The sequence below is a fragment of the Xyrauchen texanus genome, chromosome 27 (assembly GCF_025860055.1).
Source record: "Xyrauchen texanus isolate HMW12.3.18 chromosome 27, RBS_HiC_50CHRs, whole genome shotgun sequence".
NCBI classification, from domain to species: domain Eukaryota; kingdom Metazoa; phylum Chordata; class Actinopteri; order Cypriniformes; family Catostomidae; genus Xyrauchen; species Xyrauchen texanus.
Genome location: NC_068302.1, coordinates 1,502,170 through 1,519,974, shown reverse-complemented (window position 1 = coordinate 1,519,974; position 17,805 = coordinate 1,502,170). Strand labels below are relative to the sequence as shown.

General features: G+C 37.1%; 1 protein-coding gene across 7 annotated transcripts in view; it reads right to left on the bottom strand.

Annotated features, from left to right (window-relative positions):
- LOC127620631 (serine/threonine-protein kinase WNK2-like) overlaps positions 1-17,805 on the bottom strand; it is a 156,073-nt gene that overhangs the window by 10,736 nt on the left and 127,532 nt on the right. For 5 of the 7 annotated variants that reach the window (XM_052093815.1, XM_052093814.1, XM_052093818.1 and 2 more), the window contains 2 exons: positions 9,021-9,065; positions 7,924-8,219 (listed from right to left, as the gene is read on the bottom strand). In XM_052093815.1, coding sequence (XP_051949775.1) covers positions 7,924-8,219; positions 9,021-9,065 — 341 coding nt within the window. Of the gene's footprint in view, positions 1-7,923; positions 8,220-9,020; positions 9,066-17,805 lie in introns of those variants that run through there. The other 2 variants (XM_052093816.1, XM_052093821.1) reach the window with 2 other exon arrangements.

Genomic DNA, 17,805 nt, shown 5'->3' with positions numbered 1-17,805 from the left:
CTCTTACTGGATTTATAAGCTTCTTTAAGGATAATTGTTGTTCTCCTTTCTTCTATAATTCATCTGCTAGTTTATTTCTTTCCTCTTTATATCTGTTACACTGTATTAACCCTCTGGGGTCGACGGACGCGCCGGTGCATTCTGCTGGATTTTTTCATCATTACAGCGGAAACAACATAAAATTCTCTGTCATTTTGGGTTATACAGATAAGTGTAAGACATCATTAGAGACTATAATGGGGCTACTTTTATTTGTGTACACTCACAATAACAACAAAACCTTGTGCTTTTGTAAAATAAAGAAGATAAAAAGGGTGAGCTTTCAGCAGTCTCTGTGTTCACTAGCATATTTCAGAAACACGTCACAAAAATGAACTGAAACTCCGCAAATACTTATCACACAAACATGAAACATATGTCTAAAGAACGCTTAAAATGTCTACTTTTAAATAAAACAATTCAAATTTAAAACAAATATTCTCCTGCAATGTAATCTGTATGAAACAAAGCGATGTACAGTTTTTACTAGGCTATCTAATTATCTGTAATGTGATCACTCCCACCAGCAGAGCGCGTCATATGGTAATGTGCTGAGACGATCAATGCAAATGTACACGCCCCCGACTGTGAGGTTTAATGTAAACACAACTCAACTTTTCTGCGCATTTACAACGATACACAGATGAGAAAGCTCCAGGATAATATGGAAGAGTTAACATTTTAGTCAGAAGAAGAGTGGGACTCCGATGAACATTTGTATTTTGAAGAGAGACTTGATCCAGCCGTGGATACAATTTCGGACGAGTAAGTAATTTAGTTTTCATTAGTTGACATGCTATTTTATATAAACCTGTACATATTTTACTAGTGGGACTGTTTCCAGACTTGCCAGCCAGGATTCAGAGTATTGACATTTGAAATATGACTCCTAATAAGCAAGTTTTAGTTACATTTTTAAATGCTGTTTTGGCTAAAGCAGGTATTTAAATTGTATGCTGTATGATATAAATATGATATGTAATATGATATAAAAATAATATGAATGTTTAGATTATATTTTAATTAGTGTTTATGCTGACTCATTATCATCAACAATGCTTGTGCTTGCAAATATGGGTTCAGGTTAAATTAGTAAAATGCATTTTAAATATGCCCATATTAGAAAATCAGCATCTTATAATGATTTCTGAAAGATCATGTAACTCTGAAGACTGCAGTAATGATGCTAAAAATTCAGCTTTGATCACAAATTGCATTTTACAATATATTCAATCAATATTCATTACAGTTCACACCTCCTTGCATATGACCTTTCTAGCACTAAAAGTGTCTTACAAAAGTTCAATTACTATATTGTTTTGTATTAATGAGTGAACAGGATGGTTTTCACATCATTTTGTAGCAAAAAATCTAGGCTACAAGATCCAGTTCTCAAAAGTCTTGTGGATAAATGTTGAGTATGTGTTATATGACCTTATTTCAATGACTTCAAAATGTAGTTTTTTCAAAAACCATGCATAAACATAATTTTCTCAAAAATACAAACATGTACACGCATGTTGCGCACATTATTGTAACCCAGTTTGTGTTTAATACAGTGTTATCAGACTTTAGCCATGAATGTGTTTTTAATTAACTGAAAAAAGCACAAATGTCAAGGCATGTCAAAACTTCTCCAGGGCCCAAAACACCCTCAGACCCCAGAGGGTTAATACATGTTCCACAGTTTCTCTAACTCACCAATCACACAATCCTGTAAGATATTTTCCTATTACATACATTTTTGAGTTAAGTCCTGTATGTTCCAGTTGGAGTCTAGATAAAATACAATCTTGTTTTCTCCTCCCACCTGAATTCCTTCCTCTTCCTACAAATGGTTGTATTAAATATAGATGTCTCCCCTTTTGTTCATTATCCCAATAAAATTGCCATATTTGATTTAACTCATTTTTTATTATTGATTTGATTTCTGATTTACTATACATTATATGCACATTTATATTTTCCTTTGACATTACTTGTTTTGCCAATTTATCTGCTTCCTCATTCCCTGATACTCCAATATGCTCAGGAACCCATAAAAACTGAACTGTCTTATTTGTCTGCTGCATTATATATAAAATCTGAAGAATCTCTATCAATAAACAGGCGTATGCAAAAGTTTAGGCACCCCTGACAATTTCCATGATTTTCATTTATAAATAATTGGGTGTTTGGATCTGCAATTTCATTTTGATCTATCAAATAACTGAAGGACACAGTAATATTTCAGTAGTGAAATGAGGTTTATTGGATGAACAGAAAATGTGCAATATGCATCAAAACAAAATTAGACAGGTGCATAAATTTGGGCACCCCAACAGAAATATCACATCAATATTTATATTGGCGCTGCTCCGTGGCTGCCTCATGGCGTTTACTCTTGTCAAACTTTGGCGTTTCACTTTGGCGGTTCACTTTTGGAAAATTATTATTACTATTTTTTTTTTACATATATATATGGAGTTTGATTGGACTGTTGATGGCGTTTCTTAATATCTATTTTTCCAGTGGATTGAACTTTGACTACACTGCTGGTGGCATTGCCAAAAACGAAATTCGATATGAATGGGAGATTTTATTATTACTTCGTAACTCTGTTTCAGTGGACAGCTCTACAGTAGAGGATAATATTCCAAATTATCTTAAAATAAACGCGAAAGCGCGTATTAAGCGCAAACGCAGATGCAGAGCAGGCCTCCGTCGCCGACTGAAGCGGCTGAAAGAGAAAAACAAACTTTGTTTGCCTACTATTCTCCTTATCAATGCGCAGTCTTTGAGAGGAAAAATGGATGAATTTTCAGCAAATATACGCTACCTACACGAGTACCGAAATTCCAGTGTCCTGGCAATCACCGAGACATGGCTGGACAGCAACGTAAAAGATAACGAGGTGGATCCTGTTGGTTTTTCGTCATTTAGGACCGATAGAGATCCTGACATCACCAGGAAGACTCGAGGAGGTGGGGTATGTGTTTTTGTTCGAGAGGATTGGTGTCGCGCAGTCAAGGTTACAGAAAGCCTTTGTACTGCGGACATTGAATTGCTAAGTGTCTCTCTTCGTCCATTCTATCTACCAAGGGAGTTTCCCCAAATTTTCATCACTGTGGCATATATTCACCCTAAAGCAAATGTGAAGAAAGCCCAAGAGATTATTTATAATTTATCTCAGAGACTTGAGACAATTTCTCCAGACGCTCCAAAGTTGATTATGGGTGATTTTAATAAGTGTAATGCTAAGAAGAGTTTGAGCACATATTATCAATATGTTGACTCTCCAACAAGGAGGGAAAAAACTCTGGATATGTGTTATGGAACTGCTAAAAATGCCTATATTTCATCAATTTTGCCACCATTGGGAGCGTCAGATCACAGTGTGGTCTATCTCCGGCCTGTTTACCAGAGGCTACTGGAAAGAGAGACGCCTCAAGAAAAGTCTGTTAAAGTATGGGACAATGATAGTATAATGACTTTGCAGGGGTGTTTTGAATGTACACAGTGGGAGATTTTTAGCACAGATGATATTAATGAACAAGTTGAATCAGTTACTGATTATGTAAATTTTTGTATGGACTCTGCTATCTCCACTAAGATTTTTAAGGCATACCCAAATGATAAACCCTGAGTGTCAAAAAATCTGAAGACCCTTATAAATAAGAAAAGGAACGCATATAGAAATCAGGACAAGGTTGCTCAGAGAGATATTCAGAGGCAAATTCAAACAGATAAATACACATATAAACAAAAAATAGAGGCATCCTTGACACAAGGTAATGCCCGATATGCTTGGCAGGGGATTAAAAATATGACAAATATACCCCATAAGGGAAGATGCAAATCATTCCCTGTGCTTCAAGGATATTGAGGAGCTGGATATGGCAAATCAGCTTAACTCATATTATTGTCGCTTTGACAGTAGAGATAGTGATGCTATACCAGAGTTTTCAGTATCACCTGATTCTCATCTTTCTGTGGGTTTTCGCATTAATGAAAGGGAGGTTAGTCAGATTTTTAGAAAGTGCAATCCCCGAAAAAGTCCAGGTCCAGATAAGATATGTGGAAATGTTTTAAAACATTGTGCAGTTCAGTTAGCGCCAGTTTTTACAGAAATTTTTAGAGCATCTTATGATTCTGGTATCGTCCCTGCTTTATGGAAAACATCTACAATAGTGGCGAAAGTTCCTAGGCCGTCTGAATTAAATGATTATCGTCCAATAGCACTTACATCACTTGTGATGAAAAGCTTTGAACATTTAGTAAAAAAGCACATTGTATCTGTAACACAGCATCTCATAGATCCTCTGCAATTTGCATATCAAGCTTCTAGAGGGGTTGAGGATGCAGTCTTAACTGTATTGCATCTGTTGCATTCACACGTAGAGAAACCAAAAACTCATGCAAAAATTTTGTTTGTGGATTTCTCATCAGCTTTTAACAGTATTTCTCCCAGTACATTAGCTGCCATTTTGGCAAAAGATTTTTTTTATAGATAGTAGGACACTTGCTTGGGTGGTAAACTTTCTAAGTTCTAGAACTCAGCAGGTTAAAATAGGAGGGTCCATTTCAGACAATTTGATTTCCTCAGTCGGAGCTCCCCAAGGATGTGTTTTATCTCCGTTACTATTTATTTTATATACAAATTCTTGCGTGAGTTCTTTCAAAAATAGACATATTGTAAAGTATGCATATGATACTGCTTTAGTGAGTCTTTTATACGATGGGGAGGAAGAACATGGGCCTGTTCTGGACTTTTTTTTAAATTGGTGTGAAAATTTAAATCTTACTTTAAACATTTCAAAAACTAAGGAAATGGTTATTGATTTTAGAGAGAAAGAGCAAAGTGAAACTCATTTTACATTAATTAACGGGGAGCAAGTACAGTTAGTGACAAATTATATATATCTTGGTGTAATGCTGGACAATAAACTTAAGTGGGATGTATGGTCTGACTGTGTAAGTAAAAAGCTTCAACAGAGAATGTACTTAAAGAAATTACTGTCCTTTATTGTTCAAAATAGAACACTGTTGATGTTTTATGGGGCTTTTATCGAAAGCATTGTGTCTTTTTGTGTGATTTGCTGGTATGGTAATGCCTCTGAAGCTCAGAAGAGATCATTGGGGAAGGTGGTAGTAACAGCAAGTAAATTACTAGGAGCAAAGTTAGAGAGTATAGAGAGTATATACAAAGGAAGAGTGTTAAACAAGGCTAGCATCATTGTGAATGATAAAAGGCACCTTTTATCCTAGACTTTTGAACTATTACCATCAGGTCGACGATACTGCTTAACTAGATGTTTAAAAAATAGGTTTAAATTTTCTTTTATTCCTCAAGCAATTAAGTTTTTAAATTATCCTCCCCCTAGTGGTAGTAGATGAAATAGATGCTAGACTGGATATCTTAATTATGTTTACTATTATATTTTATATTACGTATTCAAATTGTAAATAATATGTTAAATGTGAATTTGCCAAATGTTGGGTGAGTTGCTGTACGCTGCAAACACAATTTCCCTACGGGGATAAATAAAATAAATACAATACAAATACAAATACAAATACAAATACAAATACATCAATATTTAGTTGAGCCTCCTTTAGCAGAAATAACAGCCTCTAGACACTTCCTATAGCCTGTAATGAGTGTCTGGATTCTGGATGAAGGTATTTTGGACCATTCCTCCTCGCAAAACATCTCCAGTTCAGTTAGGTTTGATGGTTGCCGAGCATGGACAGCCCGCTTCAAATCACTTTTTGTGTGTTCCAATGAATCAGTGCTAGGTAGTTACAGGTATTCAAATCAACAAAATGACAAGGGTGCCCAAATTTATGCACCTGTCTAATTTTGTTTTGATGCATATTGCACATTTTCTGTTCATCCAATAAACCTCATTTCACTACTGAAATATTACTGTGTCCTTCAGTTATTTGATAGATCAAAATGAAATTGCAGATCCAAACACCCAATTATTTATAAATGAAAATCATGGAAATTGTCAGGGGTGCCTAAACTTTTTCATCTGAACATATGAGAGTTTCATTTAATCCCATATCTTTTATTTTGTTCATTGCTAGTAATTCTCCTGAAAACAATGAAACTTGATCTGATACCCTTTTTCCTTCTGCCACTTTCAATCTTGGGATGATGTATTCTGCCCCCACCTGATCTTTCCCTGGATCTTAAGATGCATCTGTAAAAACCTGTATATACCTTTCATACTTAGTCCATATATACTCCCTTGTTAATTCTGCCTCTAATGCATTTTGACCCTTGTCTTGTCTTGCTTCCAATAGGAATAAATCAACATTTGGCTGTGGTAAGATCCATAGAGGTATTGATGGTAATATTACCACTGGGGTAACATTGTACTCGTTTAATTTCATACCCTGCACTAAATCCTTAATAATCCTGCCAAAACTATTCATTTTCCTTTTCCCATGTTCCCAACATGCCTCTAGTACCTTTTTTGCAGGGTGATTATCCTTCTGACCTTTTAAATTTGCCCAGTATATCAATATCAGTTGCTTCCTTCTTAAGTGGATTGGCATCTCTCCCATCTCCACCTGTAATGCTGCTACTGGAGAAGAAGGATACGCTCCACAACAAAGTCTTAATGCTTGTGACTGAATTCTCAATAGTTTTCCTAATTGTGATTTAAATGCTGATCCATAAGCCATACATCCACAGTCTAGTATTGCTCTTATTATCATTGCAGAATAAATGTTTTTCAGTGCCATTCTATCATGACCTGAAACACATCTCATTACATTTCAAATCTTCTTACATTTCTCCTCCATCTTATTTATGTGAGTACTCCATGTAATGTTCGTGTCAAACCACATTCCCAGACCTTATCTTATCACTTTAACTTGTTCTAATTCCTTATTATATAATGCTTTAGATTTATATCTCTACTTAACTTTTTATTTGTAAATGAAATACATATAGTTTTCTCCACAGATCATTTAAATCGCCATTTATAAGACCATTTCCCAACATTATATAAATCTAATTGCATTTTATCCACAATATAATCCACATTTCTTCCTCTAATCCAAAGAGTGCCATCATCTGCAAACCACGAGTTTCCTATATTAATATCTATTGCTGCAAATACATCATTAATCATAATAGTAAATAACAATGGATTTATGACACTACCCTGTGGGGTCCCATTCTCATTCAGACCCTTTTCTGATATATATTCTCCAATCTTCCTATTAAAACATCTTTAATCCAATTATATAACCTCCCACCTATTCCAATCTGATCTAATTTTATCAGCAAACCTTCCTTCCGTAACATATCATAAGCCTTTTCAGTATCAAAGAAAACTGCTAAAACTGTTTCTTTATTTATCAAGGCTCTCCTTATATCAGATTCCAAACTCACAATTGAATCCATTGTTCCCCTTCCACATCTAAATCCACTTTGATATGGAGAAATGAACTTCATGTTCTCCAAATGATACATTAGCCAGTCAATAATAATTTTTTCCATACATTTGTATAAATATGTGGTTAAAGCTATTGGTCTGTAATTTAGAGGTACATTTGGATGAACTCTCTTTTCTTCCTCTACTGCTCCAGTGCCCTTTAATGGCATGAGGGAAAATCACAATCTGTTAATGAGCTTGTGTTACAATCTATCCACTACTGACACACCATGCACTCTGTAATTTTCCATATTAAACAATACCAACCGCATAGCAGCATTTCAATTTCATGTGTCAATAAGGATACCAAAGTTATGCCACCTGATGATGTAATCAATTGTCAATCATGACCAAAGTCTTGATGTATTATATTGTACAGTCTGTCATGGCTTTCACCCATCTTTATCTTTTAAGACGTCATAGAGGTCTTCTCTTATACAACTTATAGTACCTGGTTGGAGACTCTGGTGTTTGGAGGGTTGGTCTGGAAGTTTTGATGCGATCTCTGCTGTCTGATCTGATTCGTGGAGGGGCGGGGCTGAGAGGCGGAGCCAAGTGTTTCTTTCGCCCAATCATCGACCAGCTTGTGCAGGTCATCTGTGAATGTACCAGTCTTATTGTTGCTGTTGTTTGCCTGAGCCTGAACAAGTGATGTGATTGGCTGAGGAGACACAGCCGGCATGGTGACAGGTGGCGAATGCTGATTGGATGCTGATGTCAAGTGGGCGGCACCAGTAGCATGAGATCCTGAGAGAAAGAAAGAGAGAACTAACTCAAAAACAACTTCAAACGTCACCCTGAACAAGTCCTCTGTAATAAATCCACTGCTTAATAACAGTCAACAGGACCCGTTATGCGAAAACATTTTCCAGGGATTCTGGAATTTGAGTAAAAATTACACAAATTCATGAAGCATTATACTTGGAAGATTTAGTCCCTGACATGTTAACTGTGAAATTGGTAGCTATGACATGTAAATGGTTAATACTCTAGTTGGCCTCTATGTGTGCTGTGCAGTGATATACACAGTAACTATATTGTGTATTTTAGTATGTCTAGAAAGCTGTATCGACCAATCAGCATCCAGTATGAAAACTTAAATGATGTATAAGTGTACATATACTGTAAGTATGCATAACGAGACTGTGTTGACCAAGCATTCACATCTGCATTTGCGCACTCTTGTAGAGTACTGCAGAATATGTTTCTGGCCTTAAGATAAGCAGCTGGAGGATTACATATCAAACCAAAGAACAACTGAATATCACAGATGCACTTAAATCATGAATACAGAAATTAAAGATGGTAAATAAGCACTTTATGGTATCATACAAACTTGTTCAGCATGCACTAGGAAAAAAATTACATGATCGCATTAATGTAAAGAAATCTAAATGATAGTGACACACATCTCACAACTTGCTGTTGCAAACAGAAATGACTGTGGTAAATCACACATGTGGCCATGCCAAACAACAGAAGTGAAAATTACAAGTAAATAAATAAAGAAAGAAGGACTATGACTGAAGAAAGAAATGAGATAGTTACTACTGCTGCGCTCTTTGCCTAGACAGAGTCGTTTGAGAGTGGACCCTATGAGAACAAAAAAGCACACACACAGACAGTTAGGGGGCGGGGCAAAGCACACAGCACAGCCCATTGGACAAGCTGCTGGACAGAAAACCTTAGCAGCCAATCAGTGAACAGATACAGGATCAGGTGCGGGTAGGCTTCATCTGTGATGTAATGAGGTGTGTGGCTAATGAACTACAAAGGTCTTCTGTATGGACAACCTTCATATAAAGTCTGTACTCTTCATGTTGAATGATGAATGATGAATGATGCACGAAACTCTTGTTTGACAAAAATTCTTACTTTAAAGACACCATGAAATGATTTGGCGAATGTATGATATTTGGAAGATATTTTTTTTGCTGCTTGCCACCAACTTCACAAGAGCATTACTTATGGTTTTGTATCTCTGCTTACTGTCATAGCACAATATAGATGTTTTTATTATTAGGGAGAGGGTCATTGTTATGGCTGAGAGCATTTTATCAGACAAAAGTTGTTTTCGACCCTGTGGACATGATGTCATCAATATTTTCAGTCCATTTTCCAGGGAAGCTGAAGACTGCAATTTTTACAATGGCAAGAAAAAGTATGTGAACACTATGGATTTACCGGCATTTACTGTATGTATAAATGTACCTTAAAATCTAGTATGATCTTCATCTAAGTTACAATAAGGAACAAATAGAATCAGTTTTAACTAATAACACACAAATTATTGTATTGTTCCTGTACATATTGAATACATCAAAGATTGTAGGGTGGAAAAAGTATGTGAAACCCTAGGCTAATGATGTCAACAAAAGCTAACTAGAGTCAGGAGTTGGCAAAACTGGCCTCCAATTAATGAATTGAGATTGCAGGTGTGGGTTAGAGCTACTTTGACTTATAAAAAGCACTCAAACATTTTGAGTTTGCTATTCACAAGAAGCATCTGCTGATGTGGAACATGCCTTGCAAAAGAGAGATCTAAGGAGACCCATGATCAAGAATTGTTGCCATGCATAAAGCTGGAAGGATTACAAAGTTATCTCAAAGAGCTTAGATATTCATCTGTCCAAAGTTAAATGGAGACGATTTAGTACTGTGTGTTTATTCTCCTTATAAGTGGCTGTCTAGCCAAGATGACTCAAATGACACCGCAGAATGCTCAATGATGTAATAAAGAGGGGAGTCATGTGACGGCATGCGAGAATCGGACGTGTGAACGGCGAGCTCTGCCCACTTTGCTAGTTTTAACACTTTTTATGACAAAAATTCGATACACTCTGTTCCATAACTGTTCTAGGAGGACAATATGTAAAATAATTCAAAATCCTTGGGCTCTGGAGACATTAAAAGACACTTACATGCTCAAGCTGTCGCCCCTGAGAAGGCTGCAAGCCTGGGAGTCGATTTAGTTGGGGAAGAATGGGAACATGATGCTGAGAGATGCTAAACATGTCGGCAATGCTGACGAAGGTCGTTGCTGACTTGGAGGATCTTGCTGTGATGCGTCGATCGATCATTGCCATGGAGGCAAATTTCACTGATGTGGTTACAAGAGTGGGGGATGTCGAGAAATGGATCAATTACCTGGAGACTCTCCCCATAGGAATGGTGCAGCAGAGGCAGCTGTCAAAGTAGTGAAGCGGGTGTTGAGCAACATTGTTGGAGATGGTGTTTTTACATGGGGAGAATTCCAAACTTTTCTCTTCATGGCAGCCAACCTTGCAAATGAGAGACCCATCGATGCAAGAACTCAAAGCAAAGAGGACTGCATAGAGCACATCACCCCAAATTCTCTGCTTTTAGGACGTGCCAATCCAAAGGGAGACCCTGGAGATTTCCAGTTTGATGGCTACCCTTACAAAAGGCTTAAACATATTCAAGCAGAGGTAAGCAATTTCTGGAAGAAGTGGATACAATTGGCTGGACCTAATCTGTTCATAAGATGCAAATGGCACACCAAAGAGTGAAATGTTGCTGTTGGAGATGTGGCCTGGGTGGCTAATCAAAATGCCCTGAGAGGACAGTACAAGCTGGCTAGAGTGGTCGGTGTAAATGCTGACAGCAAAGGCATAGTGAGAGATGTGTTTGTGAAAACTTTCCCCAGCTATCCTGTTCACATCTCAAGAACAAGCAGTGAAAGAAACAAAAAATGTCATACAAAAATCCCAGCTACAATTCTTCATAGGGATGTCAGACGACTTGTCATTCTACTTCCCATTGAAGAACAAACAGAGGTGTGAAGGTGATGTGTAATTGTGTGACCTCTCTGGATTTGGAAAACCAGGAGCTCAAGTGGGAGGTGTTGCGCTGAATCTATAAAATGATTCTCAAAGAACTACATGTCCCAGAGTGCACCAGCAGTAGCAATCCAGGTGCTTGATTAAGCGCACCTGCTGAGGCATGAAGGTTAACAGTCATTCAGACAAGCAAACTTCAGAGAGAAGACACTCCAAGTTCACTCATAGGTTCAGTCCAAAGACGCCAATGGTCGGTGAAATGTTTAATTTACTTTGAAATACTGCTAAATATGTTCAAGCTATGTTTAACTTCTGTGTAGATGGTTTAAGAAACACATTACAGCATTGACTTCATTGATTTTGTGTTAAATGGGTTTGTGCTAAGAAATATTTCATTTGTGTTTGGGAAAATTAAAAGTATAAGATTTGAAGGATGTACAAAGTTAAAAATGGTAAAATATTACATTACTGGTAGATGTTAAAAATTTACAAATGAATTTGAATTCATGAAATCATTTTTCTTTATGTAAAAGGAATTAAATGTTTAACTCATTTAAAATTAATTAAAAATGCTTAAATAAATGTTTAATTAAAATGGTAACATTTGTTCTCTGTTTTGAAGGTTTACAACCTAACAAATTACAACCTAAAAGCTGAACAGACCAATCAACTGACAAAGAAATGAGAATAAAAGTGATTGAGTCGGAGCATTGAGTTGTCCTTGTGTCCTTTGGATGTTGAACTGGAGTAGGACTTGACACATTGGAGAGGGAATTATCTGCTAATCCATTAGTGACCAAGGTGGATTTGGAGCGGTCTGGGAGAAGTTAGAGGACATGGAGAACCATAGCTGGTGGAATGATGTCCGAATCGTTGGAAATTCTGAGGGCGAAGAGGGACAGAATATGGTGAAATTCCTGGACGGAATCTACTCGACATAGCAGGCCATAAGCTGGAAATCGAGCGAGCTGAAAATGCGATGGCAAGGCTGTTGCGGGGGTTCTCGTAGGCATGCATGGACTGTTTTGAGTTTGGAGGGATGGACAGCAGTTGGCACTGTTGTGTGCATGTTTTTCTTCTTTCATTTTGTTTTGTTCTGGAGATGTTTGGGTTTTGATGGTTGCACTAATGTTGGAATGTGGTCTTTATAATCTTGTTTTTGACACACAAACTATTTTTCTTATATGTCAAAATGTGAAATGTTAATATGAGTGGGTTATCTCTCTCCACGTGGAATGTGAATGGTTTGGGACATCCCGTAAAAAGGTTATTTCTCTACTTAAGTGTAAAAAATATAATATAGCATTTCCAACAAATGCTAAAGGCTGAAATCAATGTCTATATGGAGACCAACTAGTCCTCAGTATCCTCTGTGGGCGTGGCTTGGGAGGCACTTTAGGTGGTTCTTAGGTGCCGGATCATACAGTACGCCTCATTTACCAAAAAATCCAAAACACAAGAACTTGTGGAATTGAAAGGGAATATTATAAGTGCAGAGGCAGAGCTGAAGCACCGAATGTCATCTAATGGCTTCACAGAATGGAGTTTTGGCTATTCAGAGGCAAGACAGTCATACTTTGAGTCAGGGGACAAAGCAAGGAAACATCTGGCTAGATATATAAAACAGAGAGTCTTTTTCTACCATTCCCTCAGTGAAATCTGCTGGTGGTGAAATATTTACACCGGACATTGGTATTAATAATGCTTTTAAAGAATGATGTCTTTATCTCTATAGTTCCATGTCTTCTTCAAAAGATGAAGATATTAGAAACTTTGAGGAACAATTAGAACTTCCTAAACTGAAGACTGAGCAAAAAAAAAAAAACAATTAAATAAAAAAAAAAACTGAGCAAAATACAATAACCTTGTAGGAGTTTGGCGAGGTAATTAAGGCCTTTCCTACAGGCAAGGCTCTGGGGCTAGACGGCTTTGCCGCTGAATTTTTTAGATCTTATGCTACAGAACTGGCTCCACTTTTGCTAGAAGTTTATATGGAATCATTAAAGAATGGAAAGCTTCCGCCAACCATGACACAAGCACTGATAAGTCTGATTCTTTAAAAGGACAAAGATCCAAGCAAGTGAAAGATTTACCATCCAATTTACCTGATCCAGCTAGATGTTAAAATATTTTCAAAAATTCTGGCTAACTGATTAAATAAAGTTATGACACCTCTTATACATATAGATCAGGTGGGGGTTATTCGGGGCCATAGCTTTTCTGATAAAAGTATAACATTTCATAAATATCATGTGGTCAGTGGCAAATTATCAGACTCCAGTCACTGCCATCGCAGCTAGAGAGTGGTGGTGGCGTAGTGGGCTAAAGCACATAACTGCTAATCAGAAGGTTGCTGGTTTTATCCCCACGGCCACCACCATTGTGTCCTTGAGCAAGGCACTTAACTCCAGGATGCTCCGGGGGGATTGTCCCTGTAATAAGTGCTCTGTAAGTCGCTTTGGATAAAAGCGTCTGCCAAATGCATAAACGTAAATGTAAAATCTCACTTGATGCCGAAAAGGCATTTGATATGGTAGATTGGGATTACCTTTTTAATATTTTGTAAATGTACAGGTTCGTGAATACTTTTATTGGATGGATTAAATTTACTTTATAGACACACGTTAGCAGCAGTACAAACAAATTTATTAATTTCAGAATATGTTACTCTAGACAGGGGCACTCGGCATGGTTGTCCTCTTTCCCCATTCATGTTCTATCTTGCCCAGGAAACATTAGCAGTCGGTATAAGAAAGGAGGATGATTTTCCAGGGATGATGGTGAGAGGTGTGGCGCATAAGCTTCTGCTTAATGCAGATGATATTTTATCATTCGTCTCCGACCCACTAGATCTATGCCTTGCCTCCACAGAATTATTAATTCCTTTTCTAAATTCTCAGGATACAGAGTTAATTGGTCTAAATCCGAAGCTTTTGCTCTGACAGCCCGGTAACGGATTTTCAGCCAGGTGCTTTCCAGTGGCCCAAACAGGGCATTAAGTATTTGGGTATTTTATTCTCAGTAAATTTGCATGATTTAGATAGAGTTAATTAGAATTTTAATAAAAAGGGTTTTGAGCAATGTGGGCAGGTGGGCTTTATTACATTTATCGATGATTGGTAAGGATTATGTTATTAAAATGAATTGTATTCCAAAATCCAACTACTTGCTACTTGCTACAGTCTGTCCCTGTAGATGTCCCTCTCTCTTATTTTAAGCAATTTGATAGCATAGTGAAGTCCTTTGTTTGGAATGTATTGTAAGTTGTTTGTAAGTTGCATAGGCTGATCGACAAAGGTGGGCTAGGCCTACCCAAGATTTTATTTATTATTATGTATTCAGTCTCAGACATTTGGCTCATTGGTCACTTCCACCTGAGAGAGCCCTTCTTTGGTTTAGTATTGAACTGGAAGTTATTGCCCCTATTCCGCCATTGCAAAACCTTTCTATCAAACTAAATGGAGAAGTGAAGTTACACACCGTTATCTCGCATTTGTACGCGGTATGGACAAAAGTGTTCAGAGTGTTTAATTCAGACATTTATTTAAATGTTTCCTCAAGCATATGGCTTAACCCCAAATTATGATTAATAAATCCCCTTTATGCTGGTCAGAGTGGATTGTGAGGGAGGTTAATATGCTTGGAGACCTATATGAGAGTGGAGTGTTGAGATCCTTTGAAAATGTAACCCCAGGTCTCAATTCTTTAGGTATTTAAAGCTGCGCCACCTGTTTTGTACTATATATGGAAAGTTTTGAAAGAAAATTGTGATTTCAAGTGGTTTGATTCTGCATTTTCTGTTGTGTCTATTTGATTTACTGCATGGAATCAATAATAACTGTTAATAACAAAAAATATTTAATAAAGAACAATAGAGTGACATCTTAGGACTTGAAAGAATCATTGGAAATGGCTAATATCTCTGTTCATGAGTCTTCTATACAGAAAACATTAATCAGGCATGGTGTCCATGGCAGGACAACACGAAGGAAGCTGCTGCTTTCCAAAAAAACATTGCTGCATGCCTGAAGCTTGCCAAAGATCACCTGGACCGCTTGCCATCATCAAAGGAAAAATAAATTCCCAAGTTTATCAAGATATACTCAAGAATAATCTCAGGGTTGCTGTGCTGAAGCTCCGTGGAAGTTGGGTGATGCAGCAGGACAATGACTCTAAACATCGATGTAAATCCACAACAGAATGGCTTCAAAAAAAGAAAATGTTGCCCAGTCAGAGTCCATGACCTCAAGAGAGACGTTCACACCAGACATCCTAAGAATATGTCTGAACTGAAGCAGCTCTGTAATGAAGAATGTTCCAATATCTCTTCTGAATGTTGTGCAGGTCTAATCCGCAGCAACAGGAAATGCTTGGTTGACGTTATTGCTGCCAAAGGAGGATCGACCAGTTATTAAACCCAAGGGAACACTTACTTTTTTCCACAGCACAGTGAATGTTAATTCTGTTCTTTTAATAAAGACATGAAAGAGTATAATTGATTGTGTGTTGTTAGTTTAAGCAGATTGTTTTTGTCTATGCTTGTGACTTTAATAAAGATGAGATCACATTTTATGATCAATTAATGCAGAAAACCAGCTAATTCCAAAGGGTTCACATATTTTTCTTGCAATGTACATGCAAATATTTGCTACAATTTAATTTCGTCAACTTCAAAAAAGTACAATAGTAGAGTGATTCTCAATAGGAGGATCACAGATATATCGCAGATGGCAGGTGGGAGACGAATGTACTTAACCACATAATCATGCATATTTATGATAGCAAAATTAGGCAAATGCCAAAATGGCCAGGTTTAATTAGGGCTGTCAACAGGGGTGGACTGGGGGGTGGGATATTCTTAGGCCATTGAGCCCTATTTAGCTGGTCCAACGGAAAAAGTCCCGGTTCTCCCTATGGCCAGTCCACCACTGGCTGTCAATTTAGTGCATGAATTCAGAGCGATAAATTATAGAAAAAAATAACACGTTCAAAAAATGAACACAATTAAACATCCCCATAAATTCCCTATTAATCGAAGGAATTCAAGCTTGAAGTACCACCTACATGTTTTTACATTTCCTAGTCAGCAGGGGCAGTCAGTGCAACTACAGCTGTAAACAGCACAAAATAAAATGAGCCTGAGCAGGATGTGCTCTGCCATTCAAATACAGTACAGCAAGTCAAGAGCACAAGCAAGATGCAGGGATCTGAAAACAAACTTTTCAAAGTTTCAAACTATGCCTAACTTGACAGCACGTCCTGAAAACTTAGAGTTTATGCCGTAAGAAAGTGAAAATAAATAAGACGACACCAGTGAGACGCTCTAAAAGTGTCCGTCTGACACGTGTGTACATAGACCAGATGCAAGAACGCATCCGTGATATGGAAATACAACAAATGATACACTGACGTCTACACATTGAAACTTTTTGTGTTGTCTTATTAATAAAGTTCTTCACTCATCTACCACAATAATGTCATGTATTTGTTGTGAGTGAAAATATTTAGCATTTAAGGCTCCTAAATATCCAGTTCAATCACAAAATCTCCAACAAGTGACTCTTGCCGTTATAATTATGCAAGATCTGCCGTCTGGTTCACTACAGAACTAGTGCTCAGACTTTACTCACGCTACACATAACATCGAACATTTAAACACAGGAAAAATATAATTAAACTAAAGAGTTTAGAAGAAAAGAAAACTAAAAAAAATACAAGTCAATGAGAAGTGTAGAATGTGCAATTTTGCTTTGTAATCCAAAACTAACCTGAAAACCTGAGCTTTTATATTTAGTCAATCGTAAGAATGTATTTTTCGACATAATGAAGGTTAGAATAATCACTATATATTATAATGATTCATATTTTGCATATGAAGCATCACTGGTAGATGGGAGGAAGACTCAGGTGTTGCTCGGATGAAAAAAAAACTAAATATACATGTAAATATAACAACAGCTGGACGGAAGAATTTCATTTCATATCTCGAAGCCATATTGACAATGCCCACTCCTTTTGCAAAGTGTTCCGCACTGATTTTAATATCGGACACATTGGGAAATAATGTCGCGACTCAGCGCATTAAATCACAACGGCACAATTTGTCTGTATTAAGCCTGCCCCTGCCATCCAGCACAAAGCCCCCTACTGACACTGATTCACAAAAACATCAAGCTTGAACTGCTCCAATGGTAGAAACATACATTATTATGGAATTTATTTATGAGTTGGGGGCATGATTATTTATTTATCGTTTACAAGTTATTAATTACATGATTAAATCTCTCAAAATGGTTAAATTGTCTCTTAATATTATCATTCTGGCAAAAAGCAGACCAAACATTAAAGAAATTGGCATTTGACAGAATTGCTGCTATGATGGAAACCATGTTTGACCAAATTATATAATAAATAACAAACGGAAAGCCAAATATCCACCCTAACCTCCAGAAGTGAAATAATATTAGCAAAAGGTAACTGAAACTAAATGAAAACATAATAAGCTTCAGGGACAGCATCATTTCAGACTCATG